This window comes from Misgurnus anguillicaudatus, chromosome 21 (genome assembly GCF_027580225.2).
Source record: "Misgurnus anguillicaudatus chromosome 21, ASM2758022v2, whole genome shotgun sequence".
Classification (NCBI taxonomy): domain Eukaryota; kingdom Metazoa; phylum Chordata; class Actinopteri; order Cypriniformes; family Cobitidae; genus Misgurnus; species Misgurnus anguillicaudatus.
The window spans coordinates 50,320,414-50,340,901 of NC_073357.2; the positions used below are offsets into that span (position 1 = coordinate 50,320,414).

The 20,488-nt window shown below is 36.4% G+C and overlaps 1 protein-coding gene across 1 annotated transcript in view; it reads right to left on the reverse strand.

Annotated features, from left to right (window-relative positions):
• Positions 1–20,488, reverse strand: part of LOC129449695 (uncharacterized) — a 230,165-nt gene that overhangs the window by 55,510 nt on the left and 154,167 nt on the right. Inside the window, exons 11-14 of the mRNA XM_073859333.1 lie at positions 15,157–15,192; positions 12,869–12,913; positions 12,407–12,433; positions 8,835–8,879 (exon numbers count right to left, since the gene is read on the reverse strand). Coding sequence (XP_073715434.1) covers positions 8,835–8,879; positions 12,407–12,433; positions 12,869–12,913; positions 15,157–15,192 — 153 coding nt within the window. The remainder of the gene's footprint in view (positions 1–8,834; positions 8,880–12,406; positions 12,434–12,868; positions 12,914–15,156; positions 15,193–20,488) is intronic.

The window sequence follows — 20,488 nt, forward strand, 5'->3', positions numbered from 1 at the left end:
AATACAGTACCCTAGCAACACAGTAAACAAAGCCTTATATCTCCGCATCAGAACATCGTAGAGACACGGGGGTTGGACCATTTGACTTGTGACTCGGCGGGTAATCACTAGTGAAAGCCAATTTTTTCACCCTGGAAAACCAAATACAGTACCCTAGCAACAGAGTAAACAAAGCCTTATATCTCCGCATCAGAACATTGTACAGACACGGGGGTTGGACCGTTTGACTCGTGACTCGGAGGGTAATTACTAGTGGATGGAATTTTTTTCCCTAGCAACCAAATACAGTACCCTAGCAACCGGATAAACATAGCCTTATATCTCCGCATCAGAACATCGTAGAGACACGGGAGTTGGATCGTTTTACTTTTGGCTTGGAGTATAATCATATATGGTCCCCAGAATTTTGCCACGGCAAGCACCACTCACATTTTCTTCAGGAAATGTACCTATCTAGTTATTATTATTATTATTATTATTATTCTTCCAACCAAATTTCCGCAATTAATACGGCTCGAACCGTTTAACTTAGAAACTTCATTCAAACTCTCAAACGTGCGGACTATTCGGGAATACTGTGCTATGACTTTTATAAGCGATCGGAGGTACGGTCTTCGCCCCAGGGGCGAAAAAGCAGCCGAAAAATCCCATTGACTTAACATGGAGACAAACTTTGACGATTCGTAGCTCAGACCTAGAATTTCACAGAAACTTGTGACTTGCCACATTTGAAGAGGCTGGCAGGCTCTGTAAGAACATACCTCACAATGGGGTGTAAGTTGTACCCCTGGGGTGTAAGAGGCCCCCAAATTTCCCCATAGACTTATAATGGGGCAGGAATCATGCCCATATAAGGAAATAAAAACGTCCCAGATGGGATATCTTTGCAACGCAGTGTCATAGAGACATGGGGGTGGGCTCATTTTACTCAGGCATCCAATCAGTCCCTTAGGATCCTTATTGAGCTATTAAGCCACGCCCCTAGCAACCATTTTGGGCACCCTAGCAACATTTCCCATAGACTGCCATTATAAAATGCCCAAATGGATATCTTTGCAGCACAGTGTCACAGAGACATGGGGGTGGGCTCATTTTACTCAGACATCCAATCAGTCTCTCACCATCCTTATTGAGGTATTAAGCCACGCCCCTAGCAACCAAATATGAGCAGCCTAGCAACATAATAAACAAAGCCTTATATCTCTGGATCCGAACATCATAGAGACATGGGGGTTGGGTCTTTGGGTCATATTAGCTTCATGCTAGCTTCATGCTAAGTCATACTAGCTTCATGCTAGTTTCATGCTAGCTTTATGCTAATTTCATAATAAATCTTGCTAATTTAATGCTAAATCATGTTAGCTTAATGTTAAATTTTGTTAGCTTCATGTTAAATCATGTTAGCTTCATGCTAATCATATTAGCATCATGTTAGCTTCATGCTAATCATATTAGCATAATGTTAGCTTCATGCTAACCATGCTATCATCATGCTAGCTTCATGCTAATCATGCTAGCATCATGCTAGCTTCGTGCTAATCATGCTAGCATCATGCTAGCTTCGTGCTAACATCATGTTAGCTTCATGCTAATCATGCTAGCTTCATGCTAATCATGCTAGCATCATGCTAACTTCATGCTAATCATGCTAGCATCATGCTAGCTTCATGCTAATCATGCTAGCATCATGCTAGCTTCATGCTAATCATGCTAGCATCATGCTAACTTCATGCTAATCATGCTAGCATCATGCTAGCTTCATGCTTATCATGCTAACATCATGCTACCATCATGCTAATCATGTTAACATCATGCTAGCTTCATGTTAACATCATGCTAGCTTCATGCTAATCATGCTAGCATCATGCTAGCTTCATGCTAATCATACTAGCATCATGCTAGCTTCATGCTAATCATGCTAACATCATGCTAGCTTCATGCTAATCATGCTACCATCATGCTAGCATCATGCTAATTATGCTAACATCATGCTAGCTTCATGCTAATCATGCTAGCTTCATGCTAACATCATGCTAGCATCATGCTAGCTTCATGCTAACATCATGCTAGCTTCATGCTAATCATGCTAGCATCCTGCTAGCTTCATGCTTATCATGCTAACATCATGCTAACATTATGCTTATCATGTTAACATCATGCTAGCTTCATGCTAATCATGCTAGCATCATGCTAGCTTCATGCTAATCATGCTAGCATCATGCTAACTTCATGCTAATCATGCTAACATCATGCTAGCTTCATGCTAATCATGCTAGCTTCATGCTAATCATGCTAACATCATGCTAATCATGCTAACATCATGTTAGCTTCATGCTAATCATGCTAGCATAATGCTAGCGTCATGCTAATCATGCTAGCATCATGCTAGCTTCAATGCTAGTCATGCTTATCATGTTAACATCATGTTAGCTTCATGCTAAATCATGTTAGCTTCATGCTTAATCATGCTAGCTTCATGATTATTCATGCTAGCTTCATGGTAAATTATGCTAACGTCATGCTAAATCATGCTAGCTTCATGATAAATCATGTTAACTTCATGGTAAATCATACTAATGTCATGCTAAATCATGCTAGCTTCATGCTTAATCCTGCTAGCTTCATGCTAAATCATGTTAACTCATGCTTTTTTAAATCATGCTAGCTTCACACTAAAACATGTCAACAGCCAGGTAAACTGCTAGACTAAATTTCTTTAACATTTCTGTCAATCAACTTTTTTTGCATTTTCATGCACTGGTAATTCCTTGGGAATTGCATATCTAGTTATATTTGTTTTAGCTTAATTTGTACCTCTCTTATTATGTTGGTCAGTCGAATGTTAATTAGATCCAATCCATGTTCAGTAAAAATATTTGATTCAGAAATAAACTAGCTAATAGACCAACTGTATAGGATTGTATACAAGTGTTTAATATCGGTATCGGCATCGGCCAGAAGTTGTCTGTTTAAATCGGTATCGGCCCCAAAAAATCCGAGGAGATGCATTGCATTTGGTCATAATGCACATGCGTCGAACGTCTGTGTAAACGTATGAGTCAAATAAACTACACTTTCCAAGGCTTTGTGTTCGCGGTACATGTTAGATCCGAAAACCCGAGGTCCGACCCGAGACCCGATCGGGTCTAAAAGTTTCACATAAGCCTCGGACACGGGTCGGGTACAATAATAGTGGCATTGGGTAATTTAAAATGTGTATAATGTGATTCGGGTCATTTCGGGTACATTTTTTTGGATCCGTGAAGACCTCTAGTACATGAACATGAGTGAGAGAACACAACTTCAAAGAGAAAATCTATCTTTGTTAGTGTTAATCACAATGCTGATACAGTTCATGAACCAACCTAATAGCTTAGTAATCCTGACAACAAATCAATCATCAAATGCCCCTTTTAAACATACACTGAAGTATGCTGATAGACAATAAGATTATACTACAATCAATTGATAAGGAATCTGTTTTGCTGCTCCAAAAATAAACATTCCTGAAGGGAAAGTGTCAGTGTAACTACAGTATACTGTACGTAGGCCTACACTACTACAGTTTTGACTCTGGGAAACCCTGCTGTTTTCTAAAATACACAATAAGAGGAACTTTTATGGTTGTGAGCAGCTCAGAGTCTAGCATGGCACTGCCAGTGCTTGAACAACCGCCAGACTTCTCGGGCAGGCTGCAACCTCAAGATTATGGGGAAGTGCCGTGGGACCGTGCCACCGGCCAAACCTCCAAAACCCCAAAACCTTTTTGCAATCCAATTACGGAGTTTATTTGTGTTATGTTTTGACCCAAAGAGGCTTTTTCCACCTCTGAGATCTGAGCGTTTTTAGTGGGAACTGGGCTACATAGCAAGTCACAGCTAATTTCACACCCAGTTAAATATTTATACACGTAACACCAAAAGCCATTGTTTTAAGTACCAAAGCCTTGCATCTCAACTGGGACGGAACCTCGCGCATGTCATTCAAAGACAGACACATAAACTGTAAAAAAGCACGAGGGTTTAACAAATGTGTTTATATATATATACACACAATACATACAATCATCCTACACTGCAAAAAATAGTATTTTTGTCTTGATTTCAGTATAAATATCTAAAAATTCTTAAATTAATCTTGATAAGCAAAATGACACAATAAAATAAGTCTAGTTTTTAGACCAAAAATATCAAAATTGAGTGAATTTGTGCATAAAACAAGCAAAAAAAAAAAAAAAAAAAATCTGCCAATTGGGTAAGCAAAAAAATCTTGAACATTTGTCTTAAACACTAAATTCAGGAAAAAAATTCTTACACCATTGGCAGATTTTTTTGGCTTGTTTTATACACAAGATCACTTAAATTTGATATTTTTGGTCTAAAAACTAGACTTATTTTCTTGGGTCGTTTTGCTCATCAAGAAAAAGTATATTAATTTAAGAATTTTTAGATATTTTTACTGAAAACAAGACAAAAATACTAAGAAAACTTTTTCTTGAAAATAATTTTTTGCAGTGATACATAATGGAACATTCTCTGGAAATTTTAAGCTAAACCCTAAACCAACTATTATTAGTTAATGATCTGTAAGAATGGGGCTTTATAAGTATTGTTCATTGATTTGAGTAACTTTTTTGACTTTTGGATATAAAGTTTGAATACTACAATATACACTGTAAAAAATATTTTCAAGAAAAAATGTTCTTATTATTTTTGTCTTGTTTTCAGTAAAAATATTTAAAACTCTTAAATTAAGATGCTTTTTTCTGATGGGCAAAACGACCCAAGAAAATAAGTCTAATTTTTAGACCAAAAATATCAAATTAAAGTGATTTTGTACATAAAACAAGCAAAAAAATCAGCCAATTGGGTAAGTAAAAAAAATCTTGAAAATTTTTCTTAAACAATAAATTCAAGAAAAATTCAAGAAAAATTAGCTTACCCCATTGGCAGTTTTTTTTTTTTTTGCTTGTTTTATGCACAAAATCGCTTAAATTTTTTTGTCGTTTTGCTCATCAAGAAAAAGCATCTTAATTTAAGAATTTTTAGATATTTTACTGAAAACAAGACAAAAATACTAAGATTTGTTTTCTTGAAAATCATTTTTTTGTAGTGTATGGTGTAAAAAGGTCTGAGTGCTGCCCTCTTCAGGTTAAACGATGGCTACTGCAGTTGAATTTTCCTATTGGATGTTGCGGTACCGCGTGACATAAGCGGTCCTCCCTACATAAGCAGGTTTAAGCTCACCACGCCCTTGTTACGATCTCACCACACACTTGGTATGAGCTCAGTTCGTCCACTCTATCTCCGTTGGGGTCTGCCCACTTTTCTTGCATTTTTAAAATTTTGCCAGTGGGTGGAGTCAGTAAACATATTTTATGCTTTTTTGGCCTCACAGTTTGCTCTATGTCCTGTCCCTATAAATAATTTATAGTGAACATAGACATCTTACTTTTAGTAAAAAAAAGGGACATTTTAACTTTTTCTTAACATACACAACAGAAGGTCACTGCCAAAATACTTGGCAACAAAGTTTGGACTCTGCCTGTCTCTGCCATCATTATTTTTCCCGTCTTAGTGTCACCCTGTATGGATCTCAGTCCTAAAGCCTGTATTACTATGTTTTTCCCCGGGTCTACGAATCCAAGGCCTGGCATCCCCACACAACACATGCCAAAAGGTCTGTATCCTCTCGGAGCGACTCACAACGAACTATTGACAATTTTGGAAAAGCTATTGACATTGAATCCGGATCATGACTGAAAGTGTTTTAATGGTGTGGGAGACATCACACCCCGTGCTCTTAGTCAGCGGTGAATCACACACACACACACACACACACACACGAGTCGCCTGCTTTAATCAATGGCAAACTGTTTGAAACACATACAGCGAATGAGCAAACTATTAAGCACTTTAATAGGTGGACAACAGGGATGTGTAATTATGTTAACAAAAACACAAATCGTGCTAAAATTTGCGGTAAGTGCACAAACATTACAGTTTGTTTGAAATATATCAGTATTGAATTGACTTGAATCTATTTAGACAGCCGCTGCAAATTGCTCCTGAGGAGCCTCTATTATGCCTCTGGTTATGTGTGCATGGTCTTAATCTATGCTTTCCAAATATTTTATGATCACTGTCTAGAAGCTTGAAGGCTTTGCATAGTTTTTTCCTTTTATTCGGAGACCGAAACAGGCACTCTGTCAAAGTGTCTGCAGAGAAAAGCTTCAAGGCTTTAATTTCCTATGATGCTAACTTCCTGAATCATATTTTACATCCTTGGTTAGACAAGCTTATTAAACTAGGTACAAAAATCAAAGACCTTCCCAGGGAACAACGTTTTATCAAGCCCTGTTTTCTTTCTGGACAGTTTCAGTCTATGAAAACCCCACATGTGTTTTTGTGCACTTTCTGAACATTTTATTGAACCTGACAGGCACGCTGTTGGACATGATGTTAAGTTATCAATATGCTAACCTTTATAAAGCAGGATACAAATAACTTAGTAGACTTTTTTGAAGTGACCTACAGTATAGAGGTACAAGATGTACCATCTGCAATGCGTACCCATTTTACAAGGTAGCTTAACCCTCATTTGTATGTCTTAGCACAATCTGCTTTTGCCTCAGTGATGTTGGTGTTAAAGGTGGGGTTTCATTCATGTTTTATCAGACAATACGCAAGTTTTTTTGTGAAATTGAAATCATATGAACAGTGTTGGGGAAAGTTACCTTTAAAATGAATGCATTACAATATTAAGTTACTCCCCCAAAAAGCAACTAATTGCGTTACTTAGTTACTTTCATGAAAAGTAATGCTTACGTTACTTTTTAGTTACTTTTGCATTACTTTTTTTCTTGGCTGAGGCTTGATTTCTTTCAGGCGTTGCAGGTGTGTTTTTTATGACTGAAAAGTTCTGCATTCAGAAATTGCATATTTCATCACAAAAATGTCGAGCTCTGGCCTGCCATCTCAGTTTCTGACTTGATCAAAACCTTGACGCATTTTTAATCGAATTAATTCAACAAAAAAGTAATTTTTTTGAAAAAGTAACTCTAATATTAATGTGTACATTTAAAAGGCATGCGTTACTTTTCTTGTTACCTCAGAAAAGTAATATTATTACGTAATGCAAGTTACTTGTAATGCTTTACACCCAACACTGCATATGAACTCATACAAAATGTAAAATACGTATTTTTCCCGTAAGAATAGGTTGGTACAGACAGTAGCGGAGTGGCCATCGGGAGAGTCGGGACATTTCCCGGTGGGCCGGTAGTGTTTTGATGCTGTGAGGGCCGGTCTGATAATGGATAATAGTTATACATTGCAAGTTATATAGCAACCCCATCTGTCGGCCTGATGTGCGGCCGCTTCCCGCTGGTCAAACTGTACAGCCTCTTTGCTCAACACAGTAGGCTATATAAAAGTGCTCAACCTGTTCACCAGGTCCAACCATGTTTAGGATTTTTTTTTAAATATAGGGGAATTATTGAACGGCCCCTCTCCAAATTGCAAAGGCTCCTTTGATGTGAAAAGCCGAGTCGCCGAATGCCTGTTTATTTCAGTACATATGCGGTCGGATTGATCCATCAAGCGGAGACTATTTGATAGAAAGTGTGGATTAAGGATGTTTAAAATCTCTAGCCTGGTGGTCAGTACTTGAATGGATAAAATCAGCACATTTGCAAAGGTTTATCTCCATATGGCTATATATAATAAATAAAATTTAGAAGGGTAACTTTGCAGTATCACATTTTATATTTCCTACTATTAGATTTCTATTAGATTTCCATATTAATAGACGAGAGTATTCAACTGAAATATATAAATATCCTCACAACATTATTATTTCTCAAAACTTTGACAAAAATTATTTTCAAATGAACTGTATTCTTACAGTTATTCAAAGATGCACACATTATTCCAGATATGATTTGAATATTAGACGAGATAATATAACGGCAATGAACGTCTCATATGCCATTTAAATATCCACATATAAATTAAGATTACAGCATAATGAAATGAGTAAAAAGACAAGGAAGCAGGATTGGCATGTAAATTGTATTATTATTAGCGGGGGAAAAAAGCAATAATACTGAAATAAACTCTGAGGTAATGCGCCAAACACGTTAAAATAAATAAGCAAAAACCGTGGAAAAACATTATTATCTCTCAAAACTTTATATGACAAAAATTATATTTAAAGGAAATATTCTTACAGTTATTCAAAGAGGCACAAATTATTCCATATTACTCCGTTTATGAGCACATTCATCTCTGGACAGTGGTCTCGCTCTGTTATGTAATAGCTGATTGAGGTGCGCATCTCCGTCTTTCAACCAGGTATCATTTTGTATATTTACTCATTTAGGAAAATTAGCCATGATTTAATGATTTTATTAATATTATGAAAATTTTATTTATTATATATAGCCATATGGAGATAAATTTTATTAATATTATGAAAATTTTATTTATTATATATAGCCATATGGAGATAAATTTTGATTACGATTTGTATTACCCTAGTTTTACTACAAATAGGCTACGAGACATTTTATTTTACGAGGGAGGGCCGTTGGTATACGAAATTTCCCGGTAGATTTTTTGGTCCCACTCCGCCCCTGGGTACAGACATTTACATTGAATGTAGGCAATAATCCGACCCTTTTATCCAAAGCGACTTCCAGTGCATTTGAAGTATACAATTTTATCAGAAACTTAAGTGTCTTCCCTGTGATCAAACCCACAACCTTACGCTTTACCATTTGAGCCACAGGAACTTATTACGCATCTCGGACTATTAGATCATTGCACACTTACCTTCTCGCCAGTGTCACCTTTCGGGCCTTCCTCTCCCGTATCTCCCTAAAATAAAAATAAGTATATAGTATTAAAGAATTTCATATATTTACATTATGCATTTTATCCAAAGTGACTAACAGTGCATTTACTGTAATGTATACATTTGATCAGTCTACAGTATGTGTTACCTGAGCAGTTAACCTATGACCTTGGTGTTGATAGCTACTGGAATTCCTGCAAAGCTAAAACCCTTTTTATGCACTATATGTAAGGAATAATGTATAGTCAGCTGGTTGTGTCTGGATAACAACTGGCAACCTGTAAATTATGCCGCTTATTATTGTTCATGGCTATTTACCTCATAAGTAAAGTAAGTAAAATTAAACTATTAAAATTCTTAAATATTGATTTGAAATATTTTAATTGCCCATTTTTAACAAATGCAGACCTTCCATGAGGAAAATACATTTACTTTCGGTTTTACGATAAGACAAGACGTTCAAATGTCACAACACATTATTTGGTTTAATCATTTGTAAATATAATGTCATATAAGTCATATTTATATTAATTTTTGTGTAACATTAAACTGTACCTATCAAAATGATTTGCAGTATCCGGGTTACCATGTGTTTTGAGTTAGTTCGTTTTGAGTGGTTGTTATCTAGGAATAGCAACGGACCAATCAGAATCAAGTATTTCAATGAGCCGTATAATAAGAGCTACACTGCTGTGTCATTATGTCAAGCCCTTAAGGCTTTAGTAGATAAGATTAGTAAGATTGGATAAGTAACTTGCTGTACATTTTGTCAAGATTCAGGAAAAACAGCTAAAAGGCAACAGTGGCCATCAGGTCGAGCAACAAATAAAATGTCAATTTCTGCAGCTGGTGTTAGTGTCCTTATGCTCGAGGGACATTTTTGGTTTGGTAAGAATGTCTGGATGCAATGCAGATCTAGCATTGATGAATCAGATAAATTATGTTTGACCTGTTTGAAACTATGAGGGTTTTTGACTCAATAGGATGAAATAGTTCAAAATTGCTCTAAACGAGCACATTTCTGAAAGAATGGGAGATGGTAGCCTGTGGTTAAGGATATGTCTGCCAACAGCTTCGAGTGTGATCCCTGGTAGAAGAGATCCAAGAACTAAAGAGTAACAGATCACAGCTTTACTCTATCAACATTGTTTTCTTGAGCAGCTCCAGAGATACTGTTTTCACGATTAATGGACTGTAAGTTGGATAAAGAGCCTTTGACAAGCAAATAAAACCTTCTAAGACTTTCTTCAGATATTCCATGTACATTCAACTAGCTTTAAAAGTTATAGGGAAAATAACTTTGTGAGAGAGACACATGACAGTGCATAAATGGAAAAAACATTGTCACATGCTAATTGAAAGTTACATTTTATGTATGAAAGGGTTAAAGTGCTTTTTTCCATATTTACAACAGAGCCATCTAATCCTGGCCTGCATTCAACATACTGGAAAAAGATGTTGATTCAGATTGAGAATTATCAAAAAATATTTGGATTATAAGCTAAATTAACTCATTCCCCGCCATCTTTTTTTGAAAAGTTGCCTGCCAGCATTTTTTTGGTGATTTTCACAAAAGTTCCACAAAATGCTTTACAGGAAAATTTTCTTCTGAAATACTGTATATAAACATACAAATATATTAAATGAAAGAACAGACCCTCTGCTTTCAAACAAACATTTAAAAAACAGCCTATTTATATGTTTTTCTCTGCTTATAAACTCTTAACAACGTGATCTCACAAAGTGGGATAGTCACTTTCCGTGGCATTCTCGCGGATCTGCACATTTTTCCGTGGTCCTGCCACGGACTGTCTTTTTCCGTGGCATTTTTCCTATTTTCAAACCATTGTCGCTTCTGTTTAGGGTTAGATTTGGTGTTTGCGTTAGTATGTCACTATTAAATAAATTTTGTTTATACTATTTTTTCTGATTTATTCTTTTATATTTTCTAAACTTTAAACAATTGTCGCCTGGTGTTGGGGTTAGAGTTGGGTTTCATTTTATGTAAATCTAACCCTAAACTGAAGTGATAATGGTAAGAAAATAGGACAAAACTGTTGAGTAACCAATCCGTGAGAATGCCATCGAAAAATGAGCAAAAAATTCTGTGACTATCCCACAGAAATTCGTGAGATCAAGTTGACTCTTAAATATGCACTGTAAAAAATACTTTGCTGCCTTAAAAACTTTTGTTGAATTAACTCGGATTTACAAGTCATTTCAACTTACTATTATTTATCTTGACTAGAGATGAGTTGTAATAACTACAGGTGAGTTTTTATAACTTATAAAATTAAGTTGACTTTTCTCAACTATATTTTATAAGTTGTGACAGCTCATCTCTGTTGACATGACTTCTAAATCTGAGTTGATTTAACAAAATTTTTAAAACAGCAACGTATTTTTTACAGTGTGGGTATTTTTCTCCAAAAAAATTTTTTTAGCAAAAAGCTGAAATAGTTGCATTTTTGTGAAGGAATTTTGTTAGAGATCAGATTCAAAACGATGATCAAAACACACACGGAGGGTAAAATTAATACATTATTTTTGCTTCAATTTTTATAAATTGGGTAAGAGCCTTAACTGGCCATCTAGTGGATAATCACGGTATTGCATATTACTACAAAAACTCATCAGGAACACGTTTTTTCATAACTCGTCAATGGTGAGGAAAGAGTTAAAGTCAATGAGAAAAGTCACAAGATCATAATTGTATACAATCTGCCAGATAGTCAGTGGAAAGAGTTTAAGTGACCTTTCAATCTACAATACAGCATGCGTGTTCACTAAGGCGGACTTTTCTTGTCCTTATCAACTCACTAAAATGTTACTGACTTCAGTACCGCAGGATTTGTTTGTAATATTACGTTGATGTTAAATAGATACAGATATCCTACACGGTCAAAAATAGTTCAAATATGAATCCGTCTGTCAATGGGGCGGTACCCTTTCAAAAAGTACAGCTTTGGACCTAAAGGGCCCTATTTGACTGATCTACAGGTTTGAAGCTCATGGCGCAGGTGCACTTGGGGCGTATCCGAATCCACTTTTTAACTACAAAAATACGATCAAAATAAGACAATTGGATACCCCTTTAGATGCTTGTATTTTAGGTTAGTTTAAAGGAGCAGTATGTAGGATTGTGGCCAAAACTGGTATTGCAATCACAAAACTTGTGGCTAAAACTGGTACTGCAATCACACAACTGGTGGCCAATACACAAAATGACAACATAAACATCAGTTGAAGGCTGCAACTCCACTTTTAAATGACAATATCCTGGCCATACCACTGTTGTCAGTGATATAAGTATTTGAAATGAAAATGATTTCTTAATGTCTAGTGACATATCAGGGCCATTTTATGATTAATTGATATACATTTCTTACATACTGTTCCTTTAAATATTCACCTTACTGCACATAGAAAATTGCTCCTTTGTACTGAAAATATAATAATATAGGCTTTATGTTTTATTATATAAAACAAAACACCAAGGTTATTTAGTAGAAATCATTGACTACATGTGAGTGTGAAAGCACAATTTTACCTTTTCACCCCGTTCACCTGTGTCACCCTGTCAGAAAAGAAATTACAGGGTGTTAAACATACAAAGGTTAGAAAGTCTAGGATCATGCTGCATTAAAGTGTCCAGCTAAATCAGATCACTTCTGGAGTTAAAATCACATTTAGTTAAGATATGAAGCTCATGTTACAGGCACTCATTTTACATGACCTCTGAGTAATGCCCTTTCCTGGACAAGCTCTAGGCCACATACGCATGGAAACACACATGATATCTGGATTCATGAACATGCTCCCATGTGTCTCACTCAAGATCAAATAACAATGGTTGACAAAGGACTGAATTTCATTCAATTGAATGATATGGTCAAAATATTGACATCAAGATGTACCTTGATCATGTATCTCTATGAAACTTGCAATGGAATGGATATTTCCATACGGTATGAAATGGATCTTGTCATGTAATAAAATCCTGCACACAAACCTTGACGCCAGGGATTCCATCTAATCCTGGCATACCCATATCTCCCTACAAATAACAAAACACACAAAGTGACCTATTAAGTGGACCTAACTAGGATACAAAGCATTAGCCATGGATTGCACATGCTGATTAAATCAACTGTTGCTATTTTGAATTGGTATGAAAATGGGCTTAGATGTAATTTGCACTTTTTTCCGGCAGAGATAATTATTATTAGTTTACAACCTCCTAAAACCATAAAGTCTTTTACAGGCCCTGATCCTGATTAAGTTCCTGCACACGATGAGAATAATTTTGTTATTAATTTTGTTTCCATTCTAAAATTCCTTAAAAAGAGCTCCCCAAAGCACTGCAAACCCAAGTAACCTCATAAAACGAGTGCAAAGATCATTTTGAAATTAAGGGCTGTTTCCTCTAAATTTAAGTAGTATTTAAAATTCATTGTAGATCTGCAAGTGCTCTGGAAAATCAAACGCAAATCATGAGGAAACAAAAATGACCTGCAGTACAGCCAATTTTAAAAACTGCACGATTTTCCATCTTTCTTTTAAAGTAGTTGTTTTCATTGTCTCTTTATATACACTTTTATGATACTAGGAAACTCGTGTAGGAAAAAGCGAACGGTTTTGGAGTGGTAAGATCCATTGTTATCAGAGCTCTTGTCTGACGTGCACAGCATCTGAGATCCATTTCATGACCTGGCATCCAACAGTTCACAACTCAGAGCCCTTTGTTGTTTCAAAAGTGAATATTGCTTGCACCAGAAAATGGTCTTTCTCTGTTTTCCATTAATGCCCCGCTTCAGTTTTAATACATTTCCAAATGCTTGTGAAGATTGCAAAGCTGTTAGGCATCAGTTTTCCTCACTCTATTAGACAAATAGTACAGAAATATTTTTACAGCAATTTCCTTATTGCAAAGTTTTTTGTCCTCACATGCAGTTTGCATCACTGGCTATGTTTTAAAGTGCACCTATTTCATTGCTAAAAACAATGTTATTTTCTGTATTTGATAAAAAATAATGTGTTTGCGTGGTTTATTGTTAAAAAACATTATTTTCCACATACCGTACATTTTTGTAACTTCAGATTTCACTCTCTTCCTGAAACGCACGGATTTGAAAAGCTCTGGGTCCCTGATTGGCCAGCTAATCTGTACGTTTGTGATTGGTCTGAATACCTGACGTCAGCCGGAAATGTGACGCTTCTTACCATGTTTGAAAGATTCGCTCACAATGCAATCCTAACAGAAGTTAACTTACAGGCTGGGAGTCCAAAGCGGGAGGAATTATGATAATGTCGGTCTTGTCTACATCCAACCCATTCTCACTCCCCAAGGCGTCAAAATCTGAAGCATGTTCAAACGCCTTCAGCGTCAGTGTGAAGACGCGAAGGGTGCCCCTATGCGTCACTATATCGACGAAATGGGAACTACGTTGCTTTCATGCTAATCCCTCAGCGTCGGATATAGACGAAAGGGAATCCTGGAAGGTTATGCCGTCACGTTATGGGACAATCGGCAGGATCTTGCCGCTTCTGGACGGTAACTACTCAATTTTTGTTCCAAATTTTTTACCATTGTCGCTTGGGGTTGGGGTTAGGATGACTTTCTGTTACATAAAATTACATCCTAACCCAAACCCAACTCTAACCCTAACCCCAAGCAACAATGGTTTAAAAATTGGAAGAAAAAAATTGAGTAGTTACCGTCCAGAAGCGGCATAATCCTGCCGATCGTCGCATAACGTGATCGCATCACCTTGGGGAGTGAGAATGTGTTGCTACATCACCAATCCCAGGAAGTAAACTGTTGCCGACAATCCGTGTGTTTGTTGTAGTCCAAGAAAAGAGATTTACTTTGAAGACGATAACTCGCATCAACATTTACTTTGGGATTTGTACCTTTTGCATATCTTTAACATGTGCTAATACACACTTACACACCAAAGGAAATTTAAAAACTTGAATCGGACAATAGGTGCTCTTTAAGGCTAAATGTATATGCAATAAAATATTTCAAATGCACACTATAAAGCAACGAACATGACTTAACAGAGCCAAAATATGCCTCAATGTTTCTCTATAATAGTGACAATACCAGTGTAATGCCTCGTGTAAATGATGCATTTGGCTTTGCGCTGCTGTTTTAGATAATAAACTAGACAGAACAATTACTTCCCCTGCCAGCTGAATCTGGGATTTTCATTAAGCTTATAGGTAGCTAAAGGCAAAATAAGATATTTATTGCACATTTAAATAATGTAAGACACTAAGGATATGTTATCTTACCTTCATTCCATCAATACCTGGTGGACCAATGGCACCCTATAAGTGAAAAGAAAAGATTAACAGGAAGAACAACATCTCCGTAGCCAAACTTATGGTAGCAAAAGTCCTTCACAGCAATGTAAATGGTTTTAAAACATGCAGGAATTAGAAAACGATCTTCCTAGCGCTGACTGACAGATCTGAAGCATGCACACAGCCCCAATAAACAGTATACACATATACACGGTTTAAATTTTTTTTTTTTTTGACCAAATTCACACAATTATAATCTGTTATGTCTTAAGTGAATGTTTGGTTAATTGTTAAAAATATGTGATGTGTAACATTGTAGATCCTTCCATTACAGTACATATTAAAGCTGTCTGTCTCAATGTCAATCAAACAATAAAAGAATATATCCTATAGATATTGTCTATTGACTTTTGTGCTAAATCTATTAGTTTTATGGTGATTTTAAGGTATGGATGCAGTAATTTTGCTTTTGTACCCTCAAAAATCTTTAACGTGATTTTTCTCAAAATGTCCTTTCTGACTCTATCAACTTCAAACATGTGAATCATTGACTACGTTTACATGCTGTCAATATTCGGGTTATGGTCGAGTTAAGGTCGGGTTTCGGGTTTCTGAAACATTCGGAATAACCCGTTTACATGCGTAGAGCAGAGAGAGTTACCCCTGTATACATGGAATTGGCAATATCCTGATGTAAACTGTGATTAAAAGGTAAATGCTGTGATTTTGCGTGGCTCACTAGTGCGCTTTGCGGTTTTACTGCCTTCATTTACTAAAATAAAGGTATTATTTAAATCCAGAACAAGCTGCACCGATGTAGAAGCAGGGTAGGCTAAGTTACATGTCTTTCCTTTTTTTGATAAAAAGATTAACAAGCTATATACTAGCCTTCAGCTAAATATATTTTTGAAAAAAAAATTAATTGAAGAACAATTTTCTAACAAGAAGGTTTTTAAGTGCAAATTTACAGAGCATCGGTAAATAGAGAACACAACCACGTCTTAAAGAAATTTAAATTAGACAGTATTTATGCACCTATAAATGTACAAAACGAATGCAATAGCTTACAGAAGGCAATGAATATTTATTTATGGCATTTTCAATAATATATTAGTAGATAAATTAACATATATAAAGTATGAAAACGAATACATCATTATTTTGGCTAAATTAAGCTGGAAAGATCATTTTTATAATTGTCATCCTTTCAGAACAAGCTTTTATGCTATCTATAATAACTTACATTATATCCTGAGTGTTACTTGGCCGAAAATATGTAGAAATACATGCAAGTAAAAAAGTACAGAACAAAAATGTTTAGCTCACGCGGATAGAACGAAAAGCCGTTAATTAAGCGGACTGAGGACGTGCAGAAACAGTCGAGTCGGCAGATGATCATCAATGTTTAATGTTTCGCGCAGGTACTGTTGATGGTAAACGTTCATATCTAAATGTCAGGTAAGAGTCAAGTATTCAGTCAGTTAATAATAAAGCCACCGGCGTTATTGCAACATCCTAATCCACAGAGCGGACGCTGCATACAAAGAAAAAAAGGTTTTTATTTTAAGTGGTTTTAATGCTGGTAAGCAATCAGTTATATTATGCCGCTTTGTATTTGTGTGGATCAGTTAAATTAAAGTAATTTTAATCTTAGAAACCGCATCTATGCAGACGACGCTATGCAGTTATTCTGTCATCTTTCACTTTTTTCACACATTCACTGTATTTAACGAAATATGAATAGCATAGAATTACATTTTGAATTCAAATTCACAAAAAAAAACCAAGTTACTCTCATAACTATTGACAATCTATTTGAACTTTATTATACATGTATGATGTGAAAAACAATAGCAATATATTAATTTAACGTGCAAAGCGCGGTTGTTGCAATTGGTTTCCTCCTCCTCGCTCTAAAAGTGTATATAAGAAGTTCCTCTACTCAAAAGACCAAGATTCCTTGCGAATAGAACATGCGCAGAACACAAATCAATGTTCCTTTTGATGGGAATATCCCGATGCGCGTTTACATGACCAAAATTTCGGGCTAGAAAAGAGGTAACCCAGGGGTAATATTCGGGATTTTAAAAACAGGAATATTAGCATATTCGGGGTTTTGCCGGTGTTTACATGGACGTGCGCGACCGGGTTATTGCTAATATTCCGGATTTGAACGGGTTATTGGCTGCATGTAAACGCAGTCATTTTTAATTTTTTTAAATAGAGAATGTCAAAATATAAATAACTCTAATTTTCCAACTAATTTGGCAGCACGGGTCACAAATGTTCTTTGAAGAGCCATCCTTTCATCATTTGTTGGGTTTTATTCGGGTGTGCCTCATAAGTCTTGAAAAGTGAAGCCGCTTGCTCTTTGATCGCCCCCTGGTGGCTGGCTGCAGTACAAGTCATAAACCTTATAAGCTTAATGAATTCAAGTTCAAACGAATGGGACTCTGCTCTAAATAAAAAAAATTATTTACACTTCCAATAAAAGTTTTGGTCCTTTCAAGTAGTTGTTATCACGCTGATAAATGTTCAAAGTGTTCATTTTGTGATAAGTTTAATTTTAGCTAGTAATTTGATGCTATAGAAACGGGCGTGTCATTATGATTGGCGTGGTTTGGGCGGAAGTTTGATACCGTGGGACCGCCTCTGGCTCCACGGACGATTCCTTCTGCGCATGCCTTGGCACCAAACTGACGTTTTTACGTAACATGGCGGCGACCATGGTCGGACATTTTTGGCTTCAATTCAATACAATGGAGGGAGGCGACGTCACGTCGTCCGTCTATGGTTTTATTGCTTCTGGTTTTTGCCTTTCAATTCGCAGAATTCCAACAAAGTATGTTATCTCCTAAAAACTGTCCTTTTTGTCACATCTATAATGCATGCATGTTTTCCTCATCTAAAATAGAAAACTTGTAAATAGACAGACATTTTCTGATGTTTGAACTCTGTTATGCAGAGGTTTAGGAAAATATAAGCATATGGCTCAATATACTGGTAATAAATGCATTCTCTGAGAAACTATATTTTTGACTGCAAATGTTTCATTCATAACGTTGGAATTGCTTATATAATTTTTTAGTTAAATAAATTAAACTTTCCTTTTAAGATGTAATTACTATGTAGTTCCTATGGATAAATAGTCAATTAAATTAATTATCTGTTATATATTTGATTAATGAACCGTGTTGATAATTTAGGCCAGTATGATTCATTTAGTGCTTTCACAATGCACTGCGCCATTTTAAAGATTTAAAAAACTGTAGAAAAAGAATATATATGAGAGAGAGAGAGAGAGAGAGAGAGAGAGAGAGAGAGAGAGAGAGAGAGAGAGAGAAAGAGAGAGAGCAATAGAGAACAGAATACTTTACTATTGCCAATACATTTGTGAAGCTGTACACACTCTACAAAAGTATATAAAAACTTTTATGTATCTCTTAGTCAGACTACATCAGACAAGTTCATGTCACATCTCTAAACATGCAGTTATGTTGACAACATTTTTGTTTTTAATTTAGGCTACGTTTATATGGAAACGATCTGAAAAGAAACCGCAAAAGTGGCGTTGCATTATCACTTTTTATTCCGCGTTTATACGAGCGTTTTGAGGGGGAAATCTGCATGCATATGGTGACGCAAAAGTGTGTGATATTCGATGTAGTATGCACTCCAGGCGGCTAGGTGGCAATGTGAAGCACTGACACACAACAACACCAAGTCCGTGTGCCTGCGTACAACCTTCTTCCTGGTTCTCCCAGGTCTCGTCCAAAGCCGTCTGGTTTGCATCCGACGAATTGGCGCCTTCTCTGATCAGTAATACTAGCTGTGAATATTTCGTACAACTACTGGAAAGACTTGTATATTTATCAGAGCTGGTATGGCAACTTGAAGGTCCGTCGTATGGAAATAATCCGATATGTTTGTTGTTATTTTCCTGAACTGGCGCATGCCTGTGAGCAGACTTTTGCGTTTTTACTCTTTAGACGAGAATGCGACGGTAGATCGTTTTTAAGATTTCCACTCTGAAGGGTGGTTTCTCTTTTTTGAGTTTTTAAGCCCCCAAAACGTCGTCGCCGTGTAAACGAAAGGCACATCCGATAAAATATTTTTACGTTTTCACCCTTGAGCGTTCTCGTGTAAACAGGCCCTTAGTCATCCTTAGAACACTGATCTTCCAAACTATCTGGCACGAGAAATTGTAATGCTGTACAGGAACAAATCTTCATCAGAGTGTGAAACCTCTTTCCATTGCTAAGCATTATAAGACCAAACAGTGTGAAGTGGTTTGCTAATGGCTATTCTGCCAAAACTGTCAGCAGTGCCTGAATAAACAATGATACGTTCTAACCAACAAAGAGCAGGCAGGTTCCATATAAGATGTTTGTGCTAAAGTCAGACAAAGAAGATTATTCAGCACTACATAAATGCGGACATAAAAACCTGTCGTGTTTCTAAACTCTCAGTGTGCATGTCTAGACATAGACGTTTACCTAATTACTTAGCATCCACTTTATACTTCATGTCACATGTGTCGCTTAAGAGCAGCAGTGTGCTGCTTTTGTCTAATAAACTTAAAAATCCCACCAACCGAGTTTTCGTGTGATAAATGAACCTGAGCGCTGTGTCCATTATGAGCTTTTCATTCAATTATTACGCAGCTGGACTTGGAAAACAGCAAAATCTTCTTTTAATTTCTTTACAAATATCATCCAAAATATTCTGTCAAAAAATCTGCCAAAGAAAACGGCTTGAAGTGATTCTGACAAGCTTAAATCTACTGTACGAAGGTCACGCATGTGAAACTATTTACGCTGGGTTCTGAAGATGTGGGTCAACCCGAACGTGAGCACAATGATTTATGAGTCATTAACACAGCAGTGTGTCAATGGACCCCGTGTCCTGAGGAAGAGGCTCTTTGACAGCTCAAACAAAAAGTTTCTAATGAAGTTACTTTAGAAAACACTGGCAGCTACTGTACCTGATGGCAAGGCAAAGTACATCTGCTATCCATACCGTACAAGCCCTGTGGGATTCTGAGGCTTTGTGTGAATGATCTGGTTTTGGTCTTGTAAACTGACTGTCCAGTTATTCAAGGGCAATATAGTAATAGCGCACAATATTGTAGTATTGGTATTTTGGTGGTCTGCAAAATATTAAGTTAACCATTTACCTTCAAAATGCACATATTGAAATTGACAACACGTATAAACACGACAATTTTGCAAAAACTCTCATATAATGCAAAAAGTTTTTCCAGGCCACTCAAAAAAGAAAAAATATTTTTTCATTTACAGGTCACACAATGTGCGTCAAA